At 37.3% G+C, this 18,579-nt stretch overlaps 1 protein-coding gene across 1 annotated transcript in view; it reads right to left on the bottom strand.

Moving 5' to 3' along the window:
• LOC117783422 overlaps window positions 1-18,579 on the bottom strand; it is a 63,830-nt gene that overhangs the window by 13,421 nt on the left and 31,830 nt on the right. The window contains exons 3-10 of the mRNA XM_034620823.1: window positions 13,077-13,209; window positions 10,360-10,565; window positions 7,960-8,073; window positions 7,058-7,267; window positions 6,830-6,981; window positions 6,225-6,369; window positions 4,920-5,050; window positions 4,086-4,245 (exon numbers count right to left, since the gene is read on the bottom strand). Of these exons, the coding sequence (XP_034476714.1) occupies window positions 4,086-4,245; window positions 4,920-5,050; window positions 6,225-6,369; window positions 6,830-6,981; window positions 7,058-7,267; window positions 7,960-8,073; window positions 10,360-10,565; window positions 13,077-13,209 (1,251 nt within the window). The remainder of the gene's footprint in view (window positions 1-4,085; window positions 4,246-4,919; window positions 5,051-6,224; window positions 6,370-6,829; window positions 6,982-7,057; window positions 7,268-7,959; window positions 8,074-10,359; window positions 10,566-13,076; window positions 13,210-18,579) is intronic.

Genomic DNA, 18,579 nt, shown 5'->3' with positions numbered 1-18,579 from the left:
ACTTCAAACTGTCATAACATTGTCAAAACTTTACCGATTTTCAAGCGGAATGTCATTTTGATCATGGTTTGGCCTCTAAATTCGTTCTGTTTTCAAATTTTGTTCATTTAGAAAAATTAATTATTTTCGACCAATATTCGATTTGGATGCTAAGGGGGGACCCTTTGAAATTTGGAAAATTCAAAATTTTAAAACTCAAGTTTTCACTTTTAATCAACTCCTTATATCTTAATTAGTATAAAACAACACTTAAAATTTGATTTTGAGACCTTTCATTTTCCTGTAAAAAATCATGTCAAAATTAAGAAATATTTTGACTTGTAAAGTTGCTAGGTCAGAGGCTTGAGCAACTTCGAACTGTCATAACTTTGTCAAAACTTTACCGATTTTCAAGCGGAATGTCATTTTGATCATGGTTTGGCCTCTAAATTCGTTCTGTTTTCAAATTTTGTTCATTTAGAAAAATTAATTATTTTCGACCAATATTCGATTTGGATGCTAAGGGGGGACCCTTTGAAATTTGGAAAATTCAAAATTTTAAAACTCAAGTTTTCACTTTTAATCAACTCCTTATATCTTAATTAGTATAAAACAACACTTAAAATTTGATTTTGAGACCTTTCATTTTCCTGTAAAAAATCATGTCAAAATTAAGAAATATTTTGACTTGTAAAGTTGCTAGGTCAGAGGCTTGAGCAACTTCGAACTGTCATAACTTTGTCAAAACTTTACCGATTTTCAAGCGGAATGTCATTTTGATCATGGTTTGGCCTCTAAATTCGTTCTGTTTTCAAATTTTGTTCATTTAGAAAAATTAATTATTTTCGACCAAGATTCGATTTGGATGCTAAGGGGGGACCCTTTGAAATTTGGAAAATTCAAAATTTTAAAACTCAAGTTTTCACTTTTAATCAACTCCTTATATCTTAATTAGTATAAAACAACACTTAAAATTTGATTTTGAGACCTTTCATTTTCCTGTAAAAAATCATGTCAAAATTAAGAAATATTTTGACTTGTAAAGTTGCTAGGTCAGAGGCTTGAGCAACTTCGAACTGTCAAAACTTTGTCAAAACTTTACCGATTTTCAAGCGGAATGTCATTTTGATCATGGTTTGGCCTCTAAATTCATTCTGTATTCAAATTTTGTTCATTTAGAAAAATTAATTATTTTCGACCAAGATTCGATTTGGATGCTAAGGGGGGACCCTTTGAAATTTGGAAAATTCAAAATTTTAAAACTCAAGTTTTCACTTTTAATCAACTCCTTATATCTTAATTAGTATAAAACAACACTTAAAATTTGATTTTGAGACCTTTCATTTTCCTGTAAAAAATCATGTCAAAATTAAGAAATATTTTGACTTGTAAAGTTGCTAGGTCAGAGGCTTGAGCAACTTCGAACTGTCATAACTTTGTCAAAACTTTACCGATTTTCAAGCGGAATGTCATTTTGATCATGGTTTGGCCTCTAAATTCGTTCTGTTTTCAAATTTTGTTCATTTAGAAAAATTAATTATTTTAATAATCAACTCCTTATATCTTAATTAGTATAAAACAACACTTAAAATTTGATTTTGAGACCTTTCATTTTCCTGTAAAAAATCATGTCAAAATTAAGAAATATTTTGACTTGTAAAGTTGCTAGGTCAGAGGCTTGAGCAACTTCGAACTGTCATAACTTTGTCAAAACTTTACCGATTTTCAAGCGGAATGTCATTTTGATCATGGTTTGGCCTCTAAATTCATGCTGTGTTCAAATTTTGTTCATTTAGAAAAATTAATTATTTTCGTCCAAGATTCGATTTGGATGCTAAGGGGGGACCCTATGAAATTTGGAAAATTCAAAATTTTAAAACTCAAGTTTTCACTTTTAATCAACTCCTTATATCTTAATTAGTATAAAACAACACTTAAAATTTGATTTTGAGACCTTTCATTTTCCTGTAAAAAATCATGTCAAAATTAAGAAATATTTTGACTTGTAAAGTTGCTAGGTCAGAGGCTTGAGCAACTTCGAACTGTCATAACTTTGTCAAAACTTTACCGATTTTCAAGCGGAATGTCATTTTGATCATGGTTTGGCCTCTAAATTCGTTCTGTTTTCAAATTTTGTGCATTTAGAAAAATTAATTATTTTCGACCAAGATTCGATTTGGATGCTAAGGGGACCCTTTGAAATTTGGAAAATTCAAAATTTTAAAACTCAAGTTTTCACTTTTAATCAACTCCTTATATCTTAATTAGTATAAAACAACACTTAAAATTTGATTTTGAGACCTTTCATTTTCCTGTAAAAAATCATGTCAAAATTAAGAAATATTTTGACTTGTAAAGTTGCTAGGTCAGAGGCTTGAGCAACTTCGAACTGTCATAACTTTGTCAAAACTTTACCGATTTTCAAGCGGAATGTCATTTTGATCATGGTTTGGCCTCTAAATTCGTTCTGTTTTCAAATTTTGTTCATTTAGAAAAATTAATTATTTTCGACCAAGATTCGATTTGGATGCTAAGGGGGGACCCTTTGAAATTTGGAAAATTCAAAATTTGAAAACTCAAGTTTTCACTTTTAATCAACTCCTTATATCTTAATTAGTATAAAACAACACTTAAAATTTGATTTTGAGACCTTTCATTTTCCTGTAAAAATCATGTCAAAATTAAGAAATATTTTGACTTGTAAAGTTGCTAGGTCAGAGGCTTGAGCAACTTCGAACTGTCATAACTTTGTCAAAACTTTACCGATTTTCAAGCGGAATGTCATTTTGATCATGGTTTGGCCTCTAAATTCGTTCTGTTTTCAAATTTTGTGCATTTAGAAAAATTAATTATTTTCGACCAAGATTCGATTTGGATGCTAAGGGGGGACCCTTTGAAATTTGGAAAATTCAAAATTTTAAAACTCAAGTTTTCACTTTTAATCAACTCCTTATATCTTAATTAGTATAAAACAACACTTAAAATTTGATTTTGAGACCTTTCATTTTCCTGTAAAAAATCATGTCAAAATTAAGAAATATTTTGACTTGTAAAGTTGCTAGGTCAGAGGCTTGAGCAACTTCGAACTGTCATAACTTTGTCAAAACTTTACCGATTTTCAAGCGGAATGTCATTTTGATCATGGTTTGGCCTCTAAATTCGTTCTGTTTTCAAATTTTGTTCATTTAGAAAATTAATTATTTTCGACCAAGATTCGATTTGGATGCTAAGGGGACCCTTTGAAATTTGGAAAATTCAAAATTTTAAAACTCAAGTTTTCACTTTAATCAACTCCTTATATCTTAATTAGTATAAAACAACACTTAAAATTTGATTTTGAGACCTTTCATTTTCCTGTAAAAAATCATGTCAAAATTAAGAAATATTTTGACTTGTAAAGTTGCTAGGTCAGAGGCTTGAGCAACTTCGAACTGTCATAACTTTGTCAAAACTTTACCGATTTTCAAGCGGAATGTCATTTTGATCATGGTTTGGCCTCTAAATTCATTCTGTATTCAAATTTTGTTCATTTAGAAAAAATAATTATTTTCGACCAAGATTCGATTTGGATGCTAAGGGGGGACCCTTTGAAATTTGGAAAATTCAAAATTTTAAAACTCAAGTTTTCACTTTTAATCAACTCCTTATATCTTAATTAGTATAAAACAACACTTAAAATTTGATTTTGAGACCTTTCATTTTCCTGTAAAAAATCATGTCAAAATTAAGAAATATTTTGACTTGTAAAGTTGCTAGGTTAGAGGCTTGAGCAACTTCGAACTGTCATAACTTTGTCATTTTGATCATGGTTTGGCCTCTAAATTCATTCTGTATTCAAATTTTATTAAATTCATTAAAAAAAATTTATTCCTCTGGATCTAGATATTTACTTCGATGTCATATGTCAAATGATTCAAAATTAATTTGGTGTACCGATACGTACCGAAATAGAACCTTTTACCGAAATAGTTGTTTCGGAACGTACTGAATACGAAACCGTAACCTTTATTGGTTTCGGTTTGATTCCTTGGTCATAAAATTTGCCAACAATTGAACTTCAATGTCTGAAGCATTTCAATTGAGTTCTTGTAATCGCTTCTACTCACATCGTATGTCCAACTGGACGGGATTACTCTCGCCGTCGCCTTCTCGATTGCTGCCAACACAGGTGTAAATTCCGGTCCTTGCTCTGCTCGCATTTTGCAGGACGAGGCTCTGATTCGCCACGACTATGCCCTCGGCGGGGTTGTTCTCCAGAATTTCGCCCTGCAACGAAATCAATCGACAAAGTTAAAAGTCGAGTCGATGATAAAATTGAAAATTCGCACGCGCCAATAAATTTTAGATATGTTCAATAATTTATTGAGTTAAATTCAATTTGGCGATAACTGTGCACTGAAATAAATTTAATTTGAGGCTAATAACACTTTCATGTTGCCGCACATATATGCCCCGTGGCACAAACGGGATCCCTACTCTCTCTCGCTCTCTCTCGCTCGCTCGCTCTCTCTATTGGATAGATGGGCGTGACTGCATAATTTAGGGCCGATGCTGCATAAATTGTTAAGTGCTTTTACAGCTAAATAATTCAATAATAAATTCTATAAATTTCAATATATACAGCTAGGCATGTGTGCGGGTGTGTGTGTGTGTGTGTGTGTGTCGCTTTTTTGTGTATGCCTGTTAGCTCTAAAATATGCAACAATTATGTGAAGTAAGTGGGACGGATTTGCCGGGTGTGAGGTGCGGTTTTCGATTTGTTATGTGGCCTCAAGGTAATTTATGTATGAAATATAATGAAAATAATAACGTAATTCTAATAAACGTCTTCAATTTTTGCCTGTTTGGCTCCGGGCAAATGTTAAGCTAGGAATTTAACACATATATAAAATATACTTATATTAAAAAAAGAGGAAATTTATAGTGGCAATCGTACTTACATTGTGTCGCCAGCTGACTTTGTAGATCCACGGATTTGATTTGATGTTGCACTCAAAGAAGACATCGACGCCCTCACGCAGTGTTGCATTCAACGAATTTGTGCCCAGTTCTAGACTGACAACGGGTATATCTGTAAAATTTCATAGTTGGTGGTGAATAAAGGCGCTACCAAGGCAACTCTAAGCTGCACATTAAAGCCACAAGTTATTTATAAAGAGAACAAATTAAGAGTAATACAAATAAAATGTTGAAGCCCTAAGATGAAATTACTTTGTAAGCCCCACAAATTAGGCAATTTAAGTTGTGAAAATACCGTCGGCTGCCTCTAGTCTCTAGGGTGTTTCTGGCAGGCAATTAGGGTGTTAGTACTCTTGTTTTCTATTCGGTACATTTATTTATGTAAAAGCGCCAAGTGTGCGAAAATACACGTATTGAGCCAATGGACAGCTGAGATTTGTTTGGAGTGCGGGAAGGGCTCAAACAAGTACAATTTTAACTTAATTAAATCAAAATTGGTGCGCGGAATGCGCGAATCAATTAAGCTTATTAAGCAATCTATCAAATTGTGCAAACAAGCCGAGAGTCCGTCCCATTCCCATTCCCAATTTCAGTTGCTGTCTAAAGGGTTGCTCAATGGACCAAAAGTTTCAATAGAATTGGGGCAGCAGGAGCTGCATAAGTTGTAGTAAGTATTCAAAAAAAAAAAAACGAGTAGAAGTTAAAAGGTAAGCAAGCAAACGAAACCAAAGGCAAACAGGAAGCGGAAGCGATGCAAGGCGGGGTGGATTGCCATTTAAATTTTGTGCAAACAGGTCGAAAAACTGTAAAAGCGTAAAGATGGCTTCGCAGTCAGCTTCGCTGCTTGCGGTGTTTGCGGCGGGTTAAAAAGTTTTGCAAGTTTGGCCCAAAGTTTTGCAGGCCGCCGCTGGAAATTAATTTGCCAAACTTGCCACAAGTTGGCACACAGCAAAAAAAAAAAAACAACCAAAAATATAACAACAAAAACACTGTAAGAAAAATATATTATATCCGCTGCCTTTTGCAGCATTTTTGACGCAAGTATTTAAAGTCGATATCGGCAGAATAAAGCTTGCAGGAAAAGGTTAGAGCAGTGCCTTTCGTTTTCATTAAAAAGTTGCCCACAGTCAAATTAAATATTAAGCATACGCCACCTTGGAGCTTGAGCTTTAGCTCGTGCTTTGATTTTGCCATTGACAGACAGACAAACTGTAGCGACTGTAACTGTTTGATGTCTATCAGTGTGCAATTAATAAGCAGAGCAGGCGTATGTAAACAATACTCACGATAGATGTCCAACTTCCATCCATCCTCCATTCCCGATTCAGGTATCATGCTCTGCTCGGCGCGGCAGGATAGAAACTTGCCGCGATCGTCGATGGTGGGCGTGAATGTCAGTACCGATGTGGTCATATTACCATCCGGATTGGCCTGCAAAAAATATAAGAGATGGCGAAACAGTTAATAGCTTTGTGTGTCCTGCCAACCGAGACAAAGGAGCAGCCAACTCCCCAACTGGCACGTGCAATAGTCAGTCGTTAAAGCTGGTCTCTCTCTCCCTGGAATTAATTGAAGGCAGCTACGTGACTGCTGTTGAAGTAACTTCAATTACCACAAAGCATGTCTACCAATCGTGCCTTGGAGGTGCTTTGGCAGGGGAATGATGAGGATGCCAAGGCTTGGACTTGGGTACGTTTTAACAAGCTTCTCATCATTGAAATTTGCATGTGCATACCCTGTAAACTGATTAGCTAATGTAGAGAGTCTCTTACACTGGCACCTCGGAAAGAGTGCACAGTTACAGGTCATAGCTTAGTCGACTACTTGCACAGCTCGAAGTCACTGGTTTAGAAGGGTTTCCATGGGGGTAACTTGATACTTGGGTACTTACAATCTCATGGGTATTCTTCATGGGCGTGCTGCCCTTCCACCAGGTAACCGTTGGTGCCGGACGTGAGCCGATGACAACGCAACTGAGCTGATAAGAGTTCTCCGCCGAAAGCGGACGATTCTCTCCCTGCAGCTTAACAATCAGCGGACGCACTGCAGCACAGAGACAATGAGAGCAGAGTAATTTAATTAGATGCTGCCGATCGAGTTTCGGTATTGCAATACTCACAGTTCATGTCGAGAACGATGCTGCTGATAATTGGCGTTGTCAAATTATTATTCTCCGCCCGACACGTCAGCTGCATGTGAAGATTCTTGCGCTTCAGCTTGGGCAATGATAGCACATTGCCCACACGTCGCTCCGAGAGCGGATTGCCCAGACCAGAGCTGTTGAACATTGTATTGCCATGCCACCAGGTAACTCTCGGTTGTGGTCGACCTGCAGCAAGAAAGAAAGCAAAATTATTGAGTACATTTTAGGGGATGGCTGGGAATAAGGATGAAAAAGACGGGTCAAGAGTAGAGTACAGGGGGTGGTATATATCTATGTGTGTGTGTGTGTGCAACTGATATGTTTGTTATACGGCTTAGACTTGAGCTTGCCACCCATTTGCACTGCCAGCGTCAAATGCTGGCAGCGATTTAGCTGCTGTCTTTGACTGTTTGTTTATGTGCTTACGAGTGCAAGAAGTGCCCCTATGTGTGTGTATGTGTGAGTGAGTGTGTACATCTGTGTGTGTGTCTGTGTGTGTGTCTGTTCAAGTGCCTTTCGCTATTTCATTTGTTGTCTTGTTTGGCTTTTAGCAATTTTCAAGTGCTCTCAATGCAATTTGTGTGGGCATTGTTGGTGTTTCTTCTGTGTGTGCTCGTTGTGTGTTCGTTGTTGGTTCGTGCAGTCGACAGCGTTTCAGCAAATGTGAAATTAAATAAAATGCGAAATCTTTGCCTGCATTTTCATGCTCATCACTTTTAATTGTCAGACACAAAAAGCAGCTTCAACACTTGGCAAAAATACTCGTCCACTCGACTCGTCGACTCGTTGACATGATGAGGTGAGGTGAGAAATGGAAAGAGTGGGCTGATGAGCACTGGAGCACTGGTGGAGCGTGTGAGACGTGTGGATGAACTTACCGCCAATGGCCACGCACGTGACATTCACGCTGGAGCCCTCATTGTAGGGTCCCAGTGTGTGATCCATGATGGTGGCACCCTTGCTGTCCAGCACGATGATTGACTCGGGCGGAGCTGTTGCCAAAGAAGAGGAGCACATAGAAATTGAATTACAAATAAGTGAAATTGCCAAGAGATTTTTGATATTGACAGTCCTTAAAGAATCATTTGATTTTGACAGCAGTGCAACTAGTTAAAGTTTACTTTATGGTTTATTCTATGGTTACTACTTAAGAGCAGCAGCTGTTAATTTATTTGCCTAAATCAATATTTAAATTCCATTTAATTTTCATTCCCTAACAACGTTTAAGTATGCCAGTCTGTCAGTCTGTCGCTTGAAAGAAGAGCTGTCCAAATATTAAAGAGCTGCCTTGCAGTCACGACAGCCTGCCATGTTTCATTCGCAGGATCCGAGTCCTGGCTAGAGCCAGCTCAATCCAGGTGCTGCCTGAAGGTTGCAAGTTGCAGGTTGCAGGTTTCAAAGTTCAGCTCAGCTTTGCGCCATTTCTTTTATATATATATATATTTTTTTTTTTTGGTTTTTTGGTCTGACCACGATTTTCTTTTGGCCAAGTCTAGGGTCTTGCTGTGAAATAAAGCCGTAAATTTTCACCGACGTGTTGAGCAAACTTTTAATTTTCGCAAATTCGCCTGTTTTATTTGCCCACTTGCCACTATTTTGACTTGTTTGCTCGGCTGGCACGCGCCACGCTCCGATTATTCACTTGAAAATATTTTCATTTTGCTTGTAGGGCTTGCTGCTGGAAATGGGCAATGGGAAATGGAAAATAGAAAATGGGCTATATGCAATGGCTATTATGTCGGAGCTTAGCTCAACATATTTGCTGGCAAATTTGCAAAACATGTCCAGGACTTAGTGGAATCGTTTACCTTCTCTCTTTCTCTTTCTCTGCTCTGTCTTATTCTGCTGCTCTTCTCTGTTTCTATCTTCTGCAGTTCGTTATCCCTGTTCTTCCACTGTTGACCCGCAGCGTCTTGTTACCGCTCGCATTAGCAGTGGCAAGTTGTCTAAACTGTCCACCCAGGGCTGTGGCAACTTTTAATCTAATACTCGTATCTTCTTTAAACTTTTTGCCAACCGACGTATAAAGTTCTAAATCCAGCCATGGTTTTACGCTTCACATGTCTCAAACACACACGCAGACACACACACACACGCACACACATTGAGACACACACGCACACAATCACAGTTGGCAGAGCATTGCATGTTGAACATGCTCAAGAAGTTTGTAAAACATAACCACGCCCCGTTGACCAATGTCTCTATACGCTTCATCTAACAGCAGCGGCTGCGGCAGCAGAGGCAGCGACGCCAGCGTCGACGCTTACATCGAAGCCGACGTCGACAGCAACTATTTACCTACAATATTTTTATGGCCAGCCCAAGAAGTGGCCGTATATTTCAGCTAAACGCCTTTGCACTCGCAAATAAATTTTAATGGTAAATTGCAAGCTGTGGCCATTGCCTCCCCCCCGCCCCCCACAACCCATTGACCATGCTCACCTTGTCCCTCAGTTGGTAAAACGCGCCACAAAAAAATGTTAAGAAAAAATAATACTTCTGTTAAAACCGAAGTTTTAATGCACTCATACAAGAGTTGAATTTAATCAAATAAAAATACACTTTTTAAAATTTTATTTAAATATTTTAGCTCTCTGTTTCTATTTTTTTGTTTTCTTGACAAATTGTATTGGGTTATTACTTTTCGAAAGTAAATTAAAATTAATGTATATTAAAAATATGCAATATTTTAAATTATAATAATAAATGTTCTAAGTGACAACCTCTTCCTCCTACTTTAAAGAGTGTTAAAAATTAGTAATATCAACAGTTGAATAATTTCATTTGGATTCTTAAACTATTAATTTAATTTATATTTGGCACTACAATTTCTAAAGAAGCTAAAGAACCCAGAATGGGTAGAGAAATGAACGTAAAAACCATTTAAATAGCAAAAATTCAATTCAGAAGTTGCACGCTGCACTTTTTATACTCATTCAGCTTAAAGTAAAGGGGCGGGGGGGCGAAAACTTTTTGCCAAGTTGGCACTTTAAAAGCTGTTTGCGAAACTGAAGCAAAGTTACCAAAAGACAGAGGAAAATTGAGAAAAACTTGCTGGGGAAAAGTAAAGAACATATAGTTGGCGTCTCATTTTGTAACTAATGTGTTTGTTCAAGAGCTGAGTGCTGGCCCAGGATACCGAGGATGTCGCTGCACAAATTAGCTGCTCAATTATGCCACTATGTCATTGCAACTGCAACTGCAACTGCAACACCAAGAACTACATAGTGAACGGTGCACGGAGTAAGGTACACGGTAAAGTGCTCAATACTTACTTATGACAGTTAAATTCACTTTGGAGTTGCGTGTTGGGCTCTTTTGAAAGTCGACACGACAGCGATATTCGCCCGTGTCGTCCTCAGATGTTGACTTGATGGTCAGCGTGCCGGCACGTCCTTCCACGTGAAAGGACAACCGCTCCCGATACGTTTCGTCCGACCAGTGTGTCCCCTGTGCAAAATTCGAGTCGCGTGTATCGACACTGAAATAAATTAAAGAAGAAAAACAAATATAGCGAGAAGTAAAAGTAAAGCCAATTGTATCAAGTATACAAAAGTAAGAGGACCTCCAGCATTTTTCTCTAGTCGAAAAAACAAAGCTTAAAGCTGCCAAAGCGGCAGTCTCTCACCTTCCGTTCAACTTTTCCAAACTGTGTAATTGGGTTCTGCAATGAATTAATAATCCCCTTGATCCCTCCATCCCTCCAATTACGCTGTCGTAATTTATTGTTTTAGTTTGTAATTGTAGATTATTGATTAATTCAGCTGTTTTTTTACATTATTATGTTTCTTTTTTGTAGATTTACAGGAGGGTGTTATAAAAGTAACCATAATGAGCTCATTTCAGCGGTCAATCAATGTTCTTAAAGTTTTTCTTTTCTCATTCTGTCGAATGTTTGGCAATTGGCTTTAAAAGTTTCCATCAGGTTTGGTATTAGCCGAAACTTTTTATTGTTCTTTTCTGTGGCGTTAGGATGAAGTCTGTTTATTCACAAGTCTGATCAAAGTGAAAATGTGTTGAGCAACATTTTGAAATTTGTTAGTCTTAAAGGCAAGTTTAATTTATGCAGTATTTTTGAGCTGTCAACCTGATAATTTGATTAAAGCCGGATCTGTTTTGCTGTTTATTTGTGTGTTTTCTGCAATAATTTGCCATTTGAATTGGAAGTCATTTCGTTTGGAATTTATACTTGGCCTCTTTCAAAATTTGTTCAACTTCTTTGGTCAAAATGTACATAAATCTGACTAGCATACAAGATAAAAAGGCAAATAAACAAAACTCTAGATAGTATAGGCAATTTTTGTTGGATAGCTAGATGAGTTATATATTTGTTGATCTGGCTGATATTTATAAAGTCTGCCAGGTAAATTCGTATTCTTATAGTCCCTGATTATATGAGCAAGTTCCATGGCAACCCTCGATAACTCGACTCAGTTATTAAACTTGCAACTCTCAGTGCGCTCTTTGACAGCTTGCCAGCACTTGTCAGTGTTTTATTGCATTTCAGTTTTGATTTGCAGACATATGGTGCTGTAATGTTATACGCAGCGAGAGCTGCCATAATGAGGCAGACAGCGGGCTGGCAGCTCGGCAGTCTGGCAGTCTGGCAGTCTGGCAGCTCACATGTCAGTTGGTAATAAAAATCGCACTCGAATTCATCGATGCTAAATTGAAATGCCAGCTGCGAGATGATGCCAATAAAAGTGGGAAGTAAATTAAATTTTTAGCATTGGGCAAAAGTCCGAAATAAAAAACTGGCAAGACAAATGCCAATCGCAATGGCAATGGAAATGGGAAAAGGCAAGTTTCGTTTTATGATTAATTTACTTGCTGAGTGGTTTTTAATTACAAACAAGAGTTGAAGCGTGGCCTGCAAGTTGGCTTGCCTGAACTGTCGTTACGCAACGCTAATTACTATTTTCGCTCTAGTCATTTGCAAGTCCTTGAAGTGCTGAAGTTCAATTAGTTTCAGCCGCATGTCAATGGCGTTGACTGCCTGCTTGGCAGCCTTAACTAGCAATCAGCTAATCAGCGTCTCACTTTGAGTCTCGACACGCACACACAAACACACAAACACACAGACATACATATACACGTATACCAACCGCATGTATGCGTCCGAGTCTTACAAATCCAATTAAAGTTTTGCTCCTTTGATGTATGCAGACATAGTACTCGTATCTATAAGATACAAAAACCAAAAGTCTCTCTGGCAACAATGCCATAATGTTCGGCATGAATAATTGAAAAAGTTTTTGTGCTGTAAATGTAACCTTGAGAATTCAGGTCGTCCTCGAAGCCAAGAACTTTACTCAATTTAGAGGCTCGTCCTCGTCTGCCCCGCCCAGCCTGATTGCCGCCCTGGCTGTGTATAATTTTCTAGTTATGCTAATTTAATGGCTGCAGTTGAGCAGCCCACAAAACATGCAAAAAAAAAATGGCTTAATTAGCAGACATTAAATCAAAATGAAAAAGTGCCTTTCCCCTTCCCTTGCCCCATACGAAATACGCAAACTGACATGTGCAGATTCCATTCACTCTGCCACCCCTCACCCCACAACCCCTCACCCACAATTCCCTTGTCTGTCGACCAGTTGCTGGCTTTGAGAGGGTTGAGTGCAGATTGAGTGTGCTGAGAGGGTTGAGTAAGCAAAAGTTGTCTGTGGTAATCAATTTTGTTTATTTACGGACCTCTGCATGTGTATATGTGTGTGAGAGTGTGTGAGAGTCCGTGTATCTGTGGTGGTCGAAATTATTGTAGTACGTTTAGTGGATCTGCACTTGACACAAAAGCTTAAATCTTCAATGGCGAAACAGAGCTCAGAAGTGAGAATAATGTCACTGAAATGCCTGCTTTTAAATTAAAGCTGACACAAGAAAACAAAAACAAATATTCGATTGACTTGTGATGGAAGAGTTCACTCAGTTTAGAAATAATTATCGACAATTGTTATAATAAAGACATTCCCCAGCTGTACAATTTTTTACTCACCTGTAGATGGGAGTTTTCAGCCCAACCTTATACCAAATGACCAGAGCCACACGATCCTCATAGATGGGCGGGGTCACATTACAGGGCAGACGTCCAAGGGTGCCAATTATGGATTCCGAGAGAACGGGCGGACCTGAAAGCACAAGAATAAAAGAGAGATAACATGATGAGCTGATGTGAAAGCAGAAAGAGAAGGAAACAGAGAGAAGAAAAAAAAAACAAATGATGCATAATTAGCATGGGACATTAGCACTTTGTTATTGGGGCAGGCCAAAGCCATAGCCAGAACTAAACCCAAAGCTAAAGCTGAAGATGCCGCCAAGTGGCAAGCGAAATGCGAATGAAAAGTGGAAAGTGTAAAGGCAAAGAAAAATGCCACGATCTTTTACTTAGTGCCACTAATAATGCTATAAATAAAAGACAAAAGGCAAACGCAGAGAGTGGAAAGTGGAAAGTGTAGAGTGTAGAGTGAAGAGAAGATGGGAATGCGGAGGCCAGAGATAAAAGTGATGTAATGGCAGCGACGTCATCGTCGCAGTCGCCGCGTTTACATTAAAGTGAAATTAGCGAGCAAATCCTTTTTTTATGCTAATTTGTTCTGCTTTTTTTTTTTGTTCTGGTCTCGCATTCAAGGGTTTTGTTTTTGCCTACATTTCTGGATTTCTTTTTGGGTGCCAGTTTTTGAGTTATGTCTTTGGGGTTGGCTTATTTTCCGACTCTTTTGCTCTTAACAATTTTCTTTCACTCGTCATTTCCTTGTGTTATTTTTGGACAGCTCTTAAGTTTCGCATTATTAATGCATTTGCCTTTGTTTCGGTCATTGTTTAAAGTAAAAGATTAGTGTCAGTCTAAAGTATTTCATTTTAAATATTCTGTTTTCAACTGTTTGATTAAATAAAATATTAAAATTTAAAAAAAATAGCTGGTTTTTGGTTTAATATCTACATTAATTCTAAATTTTGTGATCATCATTTTCAGCTGATTGCTTAAATAAAAAGTTTGAATGTGATCTCCTTTCTGATTGTATTTTATTTTTCTAATTATGCAATTATATTCTTAGAAATTTCTTATTTCGTTTCTGTTTTGGCTTTGCTTTTGCTTCACTTTTGTAACATTTAAAAATGTATTTTCTTTATGTGGACCGAACCCAAAAACTTGTTAGCAGCCCTTTTGGCCATGTCTGTGTCTCTGTTTGTATTGTTGTTGCTAGTCCCTCGTCACTTTTTGTATCTTATTTAAATCACTTGTAAACTAATTTGCATTTCTTAGGCTCAACAATTTTGTCTTGTTGCCCAGGCAAACAAAGTTATTAAAATTTGTAAAGTATTTTTCTTGCATTTGGCAGCCGTCGTTGATTTTATAATTAAGCTGAGCGTAAAGGCTTTTCACGGACTTTGGGATTTCAAATTTCTTGAAAGTTCACATTGCTTTAAAAATAGATAGAAAAATGTTACTCCTACGATACTTTCTCAGTGTGTGTGTGTGTATTTTTATTTGTGTCTGTGCTTTGCTTTTTTAATTGAAAAGTCAGCGCATAATTTATTACCAGCGTAAACAATTATTATGATGGCTAACAATTTTGCATACCAACTAATCGAAGTCACATGCGGGTTATCTCACAGCCCACACACACATATACACACACAAGCCGGAAATCGTTCCGTTTGGTTTTTCGATGCGTCTCGTGCCTGGCTGTCGCCATGTTTTGATTTCCCGCTCATTTCATATGCAAATATGTTCGATTTGCCATTAGGCTTTGCCGGCATTGCTGGCGACCGCAATAATGACGCCCGTTGATGATGGCATAAGCACACACATTCATACACGCACTTACACACACACATACATATATAGATAGGGCGCAATTTACATTATCCTTGCGTTTAGTTAAACGAAATGCCAACATTAGCAAAGCATTTAATTATAGCAATTAGCTAATTGGAGATTTTTACTCAACCCCAACACAATTTATACGTAAATTGAGCGTATCCAACAACTTGAATAATTTCAACCAAAGACTGCCAAAAATCAATGGTTTAATGAGCAGGGAAATGCGAGTAAATATTCTGCTGACTCTGCAGCAACTATTAAACATATGTATATTTGAAAACATATTGCTATTGTGTAAGTTGTAGCATTGATTTTCTGAGTATTTCGTTAAAATACTGCTAAATTTATGTAGTGTATTCCGTTTAAGATTTAATGCAGAACAAGCCCAGACATGCGACTCGTAAATTTTAAGTGGCAGCCACGCCAACGTCTCCATTCCGGGACTGCAGGAAGTGCAGCTCGAAAGGATACTCGTTCGAGTAATAAGCAAGCAGAGAGAACTTTATGCACACAAAGTGCCATACAGATACATATACATATATGTATAAATGTACGCCAATGTCTGAAGTTTATTATACACATTCTTAATACTGTATATGCAGTGTCTTTATAAATTTTTATGCGGCGATTCAGTAAAAAATTAAGAAACGATATTCAACCTTTAAGCAAGGTAGCTTTAAAGTTAAATTTAAATAGATGCCAATGAATCGATTTAGCATTGCAATTGAGTTTTGTATCATAAATATTTCAACTGAAATGTAGTTAGTTTCAGGGAAAAACTAAAAGTTGCATTCCATCGAGCTGAGAAAACGTGTGTTTTATTTTCTCTAGTTGAAAAAATATTTTTTCAGTTTGATTAAATTTGTTTTGTCATCTGGTTATAAAACTTTAATTAGTTTTAAACATGAACATGTACGTTGAACAAACTTTATGTGTTAATTGTGCGCCCGCAAAGTATGCTATACTATTTTTATTTTGGGGGCCTATAAAAATGCAATCAACGTTAATTGCAGAGCACGACAGCAAAGTGGCCATTAAAACTGCCGCCGTTGCTGCTATAAATAGCAAAAGTTTGTGCTTGTCAACATTAGCCTAGACATAATAACAGCAGCAGTAGCAGCAGCAGCAACAACAACAATCATTACAACTAAAACACAAGCAAAAACAATGGGAACAACAGAGATAGCAAGAGAGAGCAACAGGATGGGCTTAAATGCAGAGTAGGCTCATTAGTTTGCAGACGCAGACACATGCCCAAAATGCATTAAAAGTCTACACATATGTGTGTGTGTGTTTGTGTATGCTGTGCATGTGTACAAGTTGTCTACGGTGGCAAATTAATGGCACATAAAATTATAACTCAACGCACTTGAAAGCGAGTGCGACAAGCAGCCAAAGGTAGCATAAATAGCTGGTGCCACATTGGATGTGGCAGCATTCACAGCTGCCAAGTCGAGTCATAAAATACTAACGGGAATCGGCAACAGAATGTGTGTGTGTATTCGTGTTCTAGTAAATGTGCCACCGCCACTTGGCTCTGTTGCTTCCATTAATTAAAAGCAATGCCATCTTCAGCAGCAGTCGCAACTTTGCCTCCTTCACTTTCTGGCCAACAATTCGCGTTGTTTTGACTTTTAGCACATTTATAGCCAATTATTTTTATTGGCAAGCCATGGAAAGAAACGAACACGCAAAGGTGTGCAAATAAATGGTCTTAAGTATCGATGCATGTGACGTTCAATTTAATTGCCGAGACTGTGGCATACAACAGTTCACAAAAGTCATTAAACGTCAAGTATCGGGCGAATTTAACAATTTCAAATACAATTAGGATATCGACAGATAAGTATATTAGAAAATATATAACATATTTGACATATGCACTTACTCTCCACTTCAGTTATTCATTTGTTGTTATAATTACTTATGAAACAATGATGTTAATTTAATATATCTGATATGACCACATTGTATTTTATGTGATGACCGCAACATGAAAAACACAACCCTGAAAGCATTTGACTTTGTTACATTGTAGAAGCAACAGCCGGTGTATTTGACATACAAACAGTAACTGATTTAAATGACTTTAATTAATAATGCCATTTAAGGTAATTAAATTTTATTAATCAGAAAAATGCTGGTAAAGCCACTTCACAAATGTGCAACAAGCTGCAACATCAAATGGTTAAAAAAAAGGTTGGAAATTCATTCATGTAGAAAAAAGAACTAATACAATTTTAACTTTAATAGAAAGAAAAGTCAGTTCAAAAAAAAAAGCTGACAGAAATTATTATGCAAATTTGCTTTCATATTAGTGGCACTGTGCAGTGACGAAGACAACAGCAACGGGAATGGAAAAGTATCAGAAAATTATAAGAAAAAAGTAAAAAATAATAAAAGCGACTCGAGACATGGCAGGGCAAAGTCAGTTGACAATGGCAACATTTGCTGATTTGACAAAAATGTGCTCAGACAAACGCAAGGCAAGCCAAAGGGAAAGCTATAGATAAAGAGAGACACAGAGATAAAGAGAGAGAGAGAGACAACAAGAGGCAAAGGGAAGCTGACAATGTTGGAACTTGAAGCCAAAGCCAAGAAATTGGCAACAACTGACAACACAAATTTAAATAAAAATCCTGTCAATATTTACAAAATAATAAAAATGAAAATAATAACAAAAAAGTGTAAGAAATAAGCATATTACAACGAGTAACGAAAATGTTGTTTCAAATGAGTGCAAACATTTGCATAATTTGCCAGAATCATGAGCCATAAAATAAAAGACAATAGGAGTCTTAACCCCTTAAACAGCTGATATTTATGGCCACGCTCCCAAGCCATTTGCTCGCTTTAAACTCAAATAAGCGTAAATGCTTAAATTCTAAATCATATTGAATCAAGTGCAAGGGCGCGCTAATTGTTAATGGTCGCCATTTTAGGGGTTGGGAAAGTCAACGCACATTCCCCTGGGCATATTTTCAAAGGTACTGTAATGGAACGTCATAAAATCAGAAGTAAAAACGTGAAATAAAAATCAAATAAAAATGAAAATAAAAATTTTCGAGTACAATTGAACGTGAAATCAAAGAAAGGACTTGACTTGACTCGATTCGACTCGACAGTTAAGCAAAATTCATCTACAATTAAATTAAATTTAAACTGTCTACCGCCTGGCGGGAGGTCTACAACTATTCATGTGTAAATTCGAACAAAAGGCGATTCTGAGGAAGTCGCCCTGTTAACATGGCGACAATTACGGTCTATGGTCTATACTCTACGGTCAATCTTGGCCTTTATTTTTTTCGCCATCCTTGTTCGCTTTATAGCCATTTGCTTTATGTAATGCTGCCAAGTGTTGTTGGCCAGGCCACGGCATAAAAGTAAAGGGGCCGCGAAGCCTCGGCCTTCTTGGCGCACTTTTAATGTGCAAGAAACTGTAACGATAATGATTATGCCTTATGTAGGGATATCTGGGTGATGGGAAAACACAGGGGGGGCGGGACAGCTGTAGTCGTCTGTGGGCGGGCCATGCAGTAGTCAATTGTGGGGTAAGTTGACTTTAATGTGCGCCAAAGTGGCAATTATTGGAAGTGCTTTTTCGACCAGGCCAACAGAGAAACAAAAATCATTTGCTCGACTCCTGATGATTTTAAGAAAATTATTTTAGTAT

This window comes from Drosophila innubila, assembly GCF_004354385.1.
Source record: "Drosophila innubila isolate TH190305 chromosome 2R unlocalized genomic scaffold, UK_Dinn_1.0 1_C_2R, whole genome shotgun sequence".
Classification (NCBI taxonomy): domain Eukaryota; kingdom Metazoa; phylum Arthropoda; class Insecta; order Diptera; family Drosophilidae; genus Drosophila; species Drosophila innubila.
This window is presented reverse-complemented; position numbering and strand designations above follow the sequence as displayed.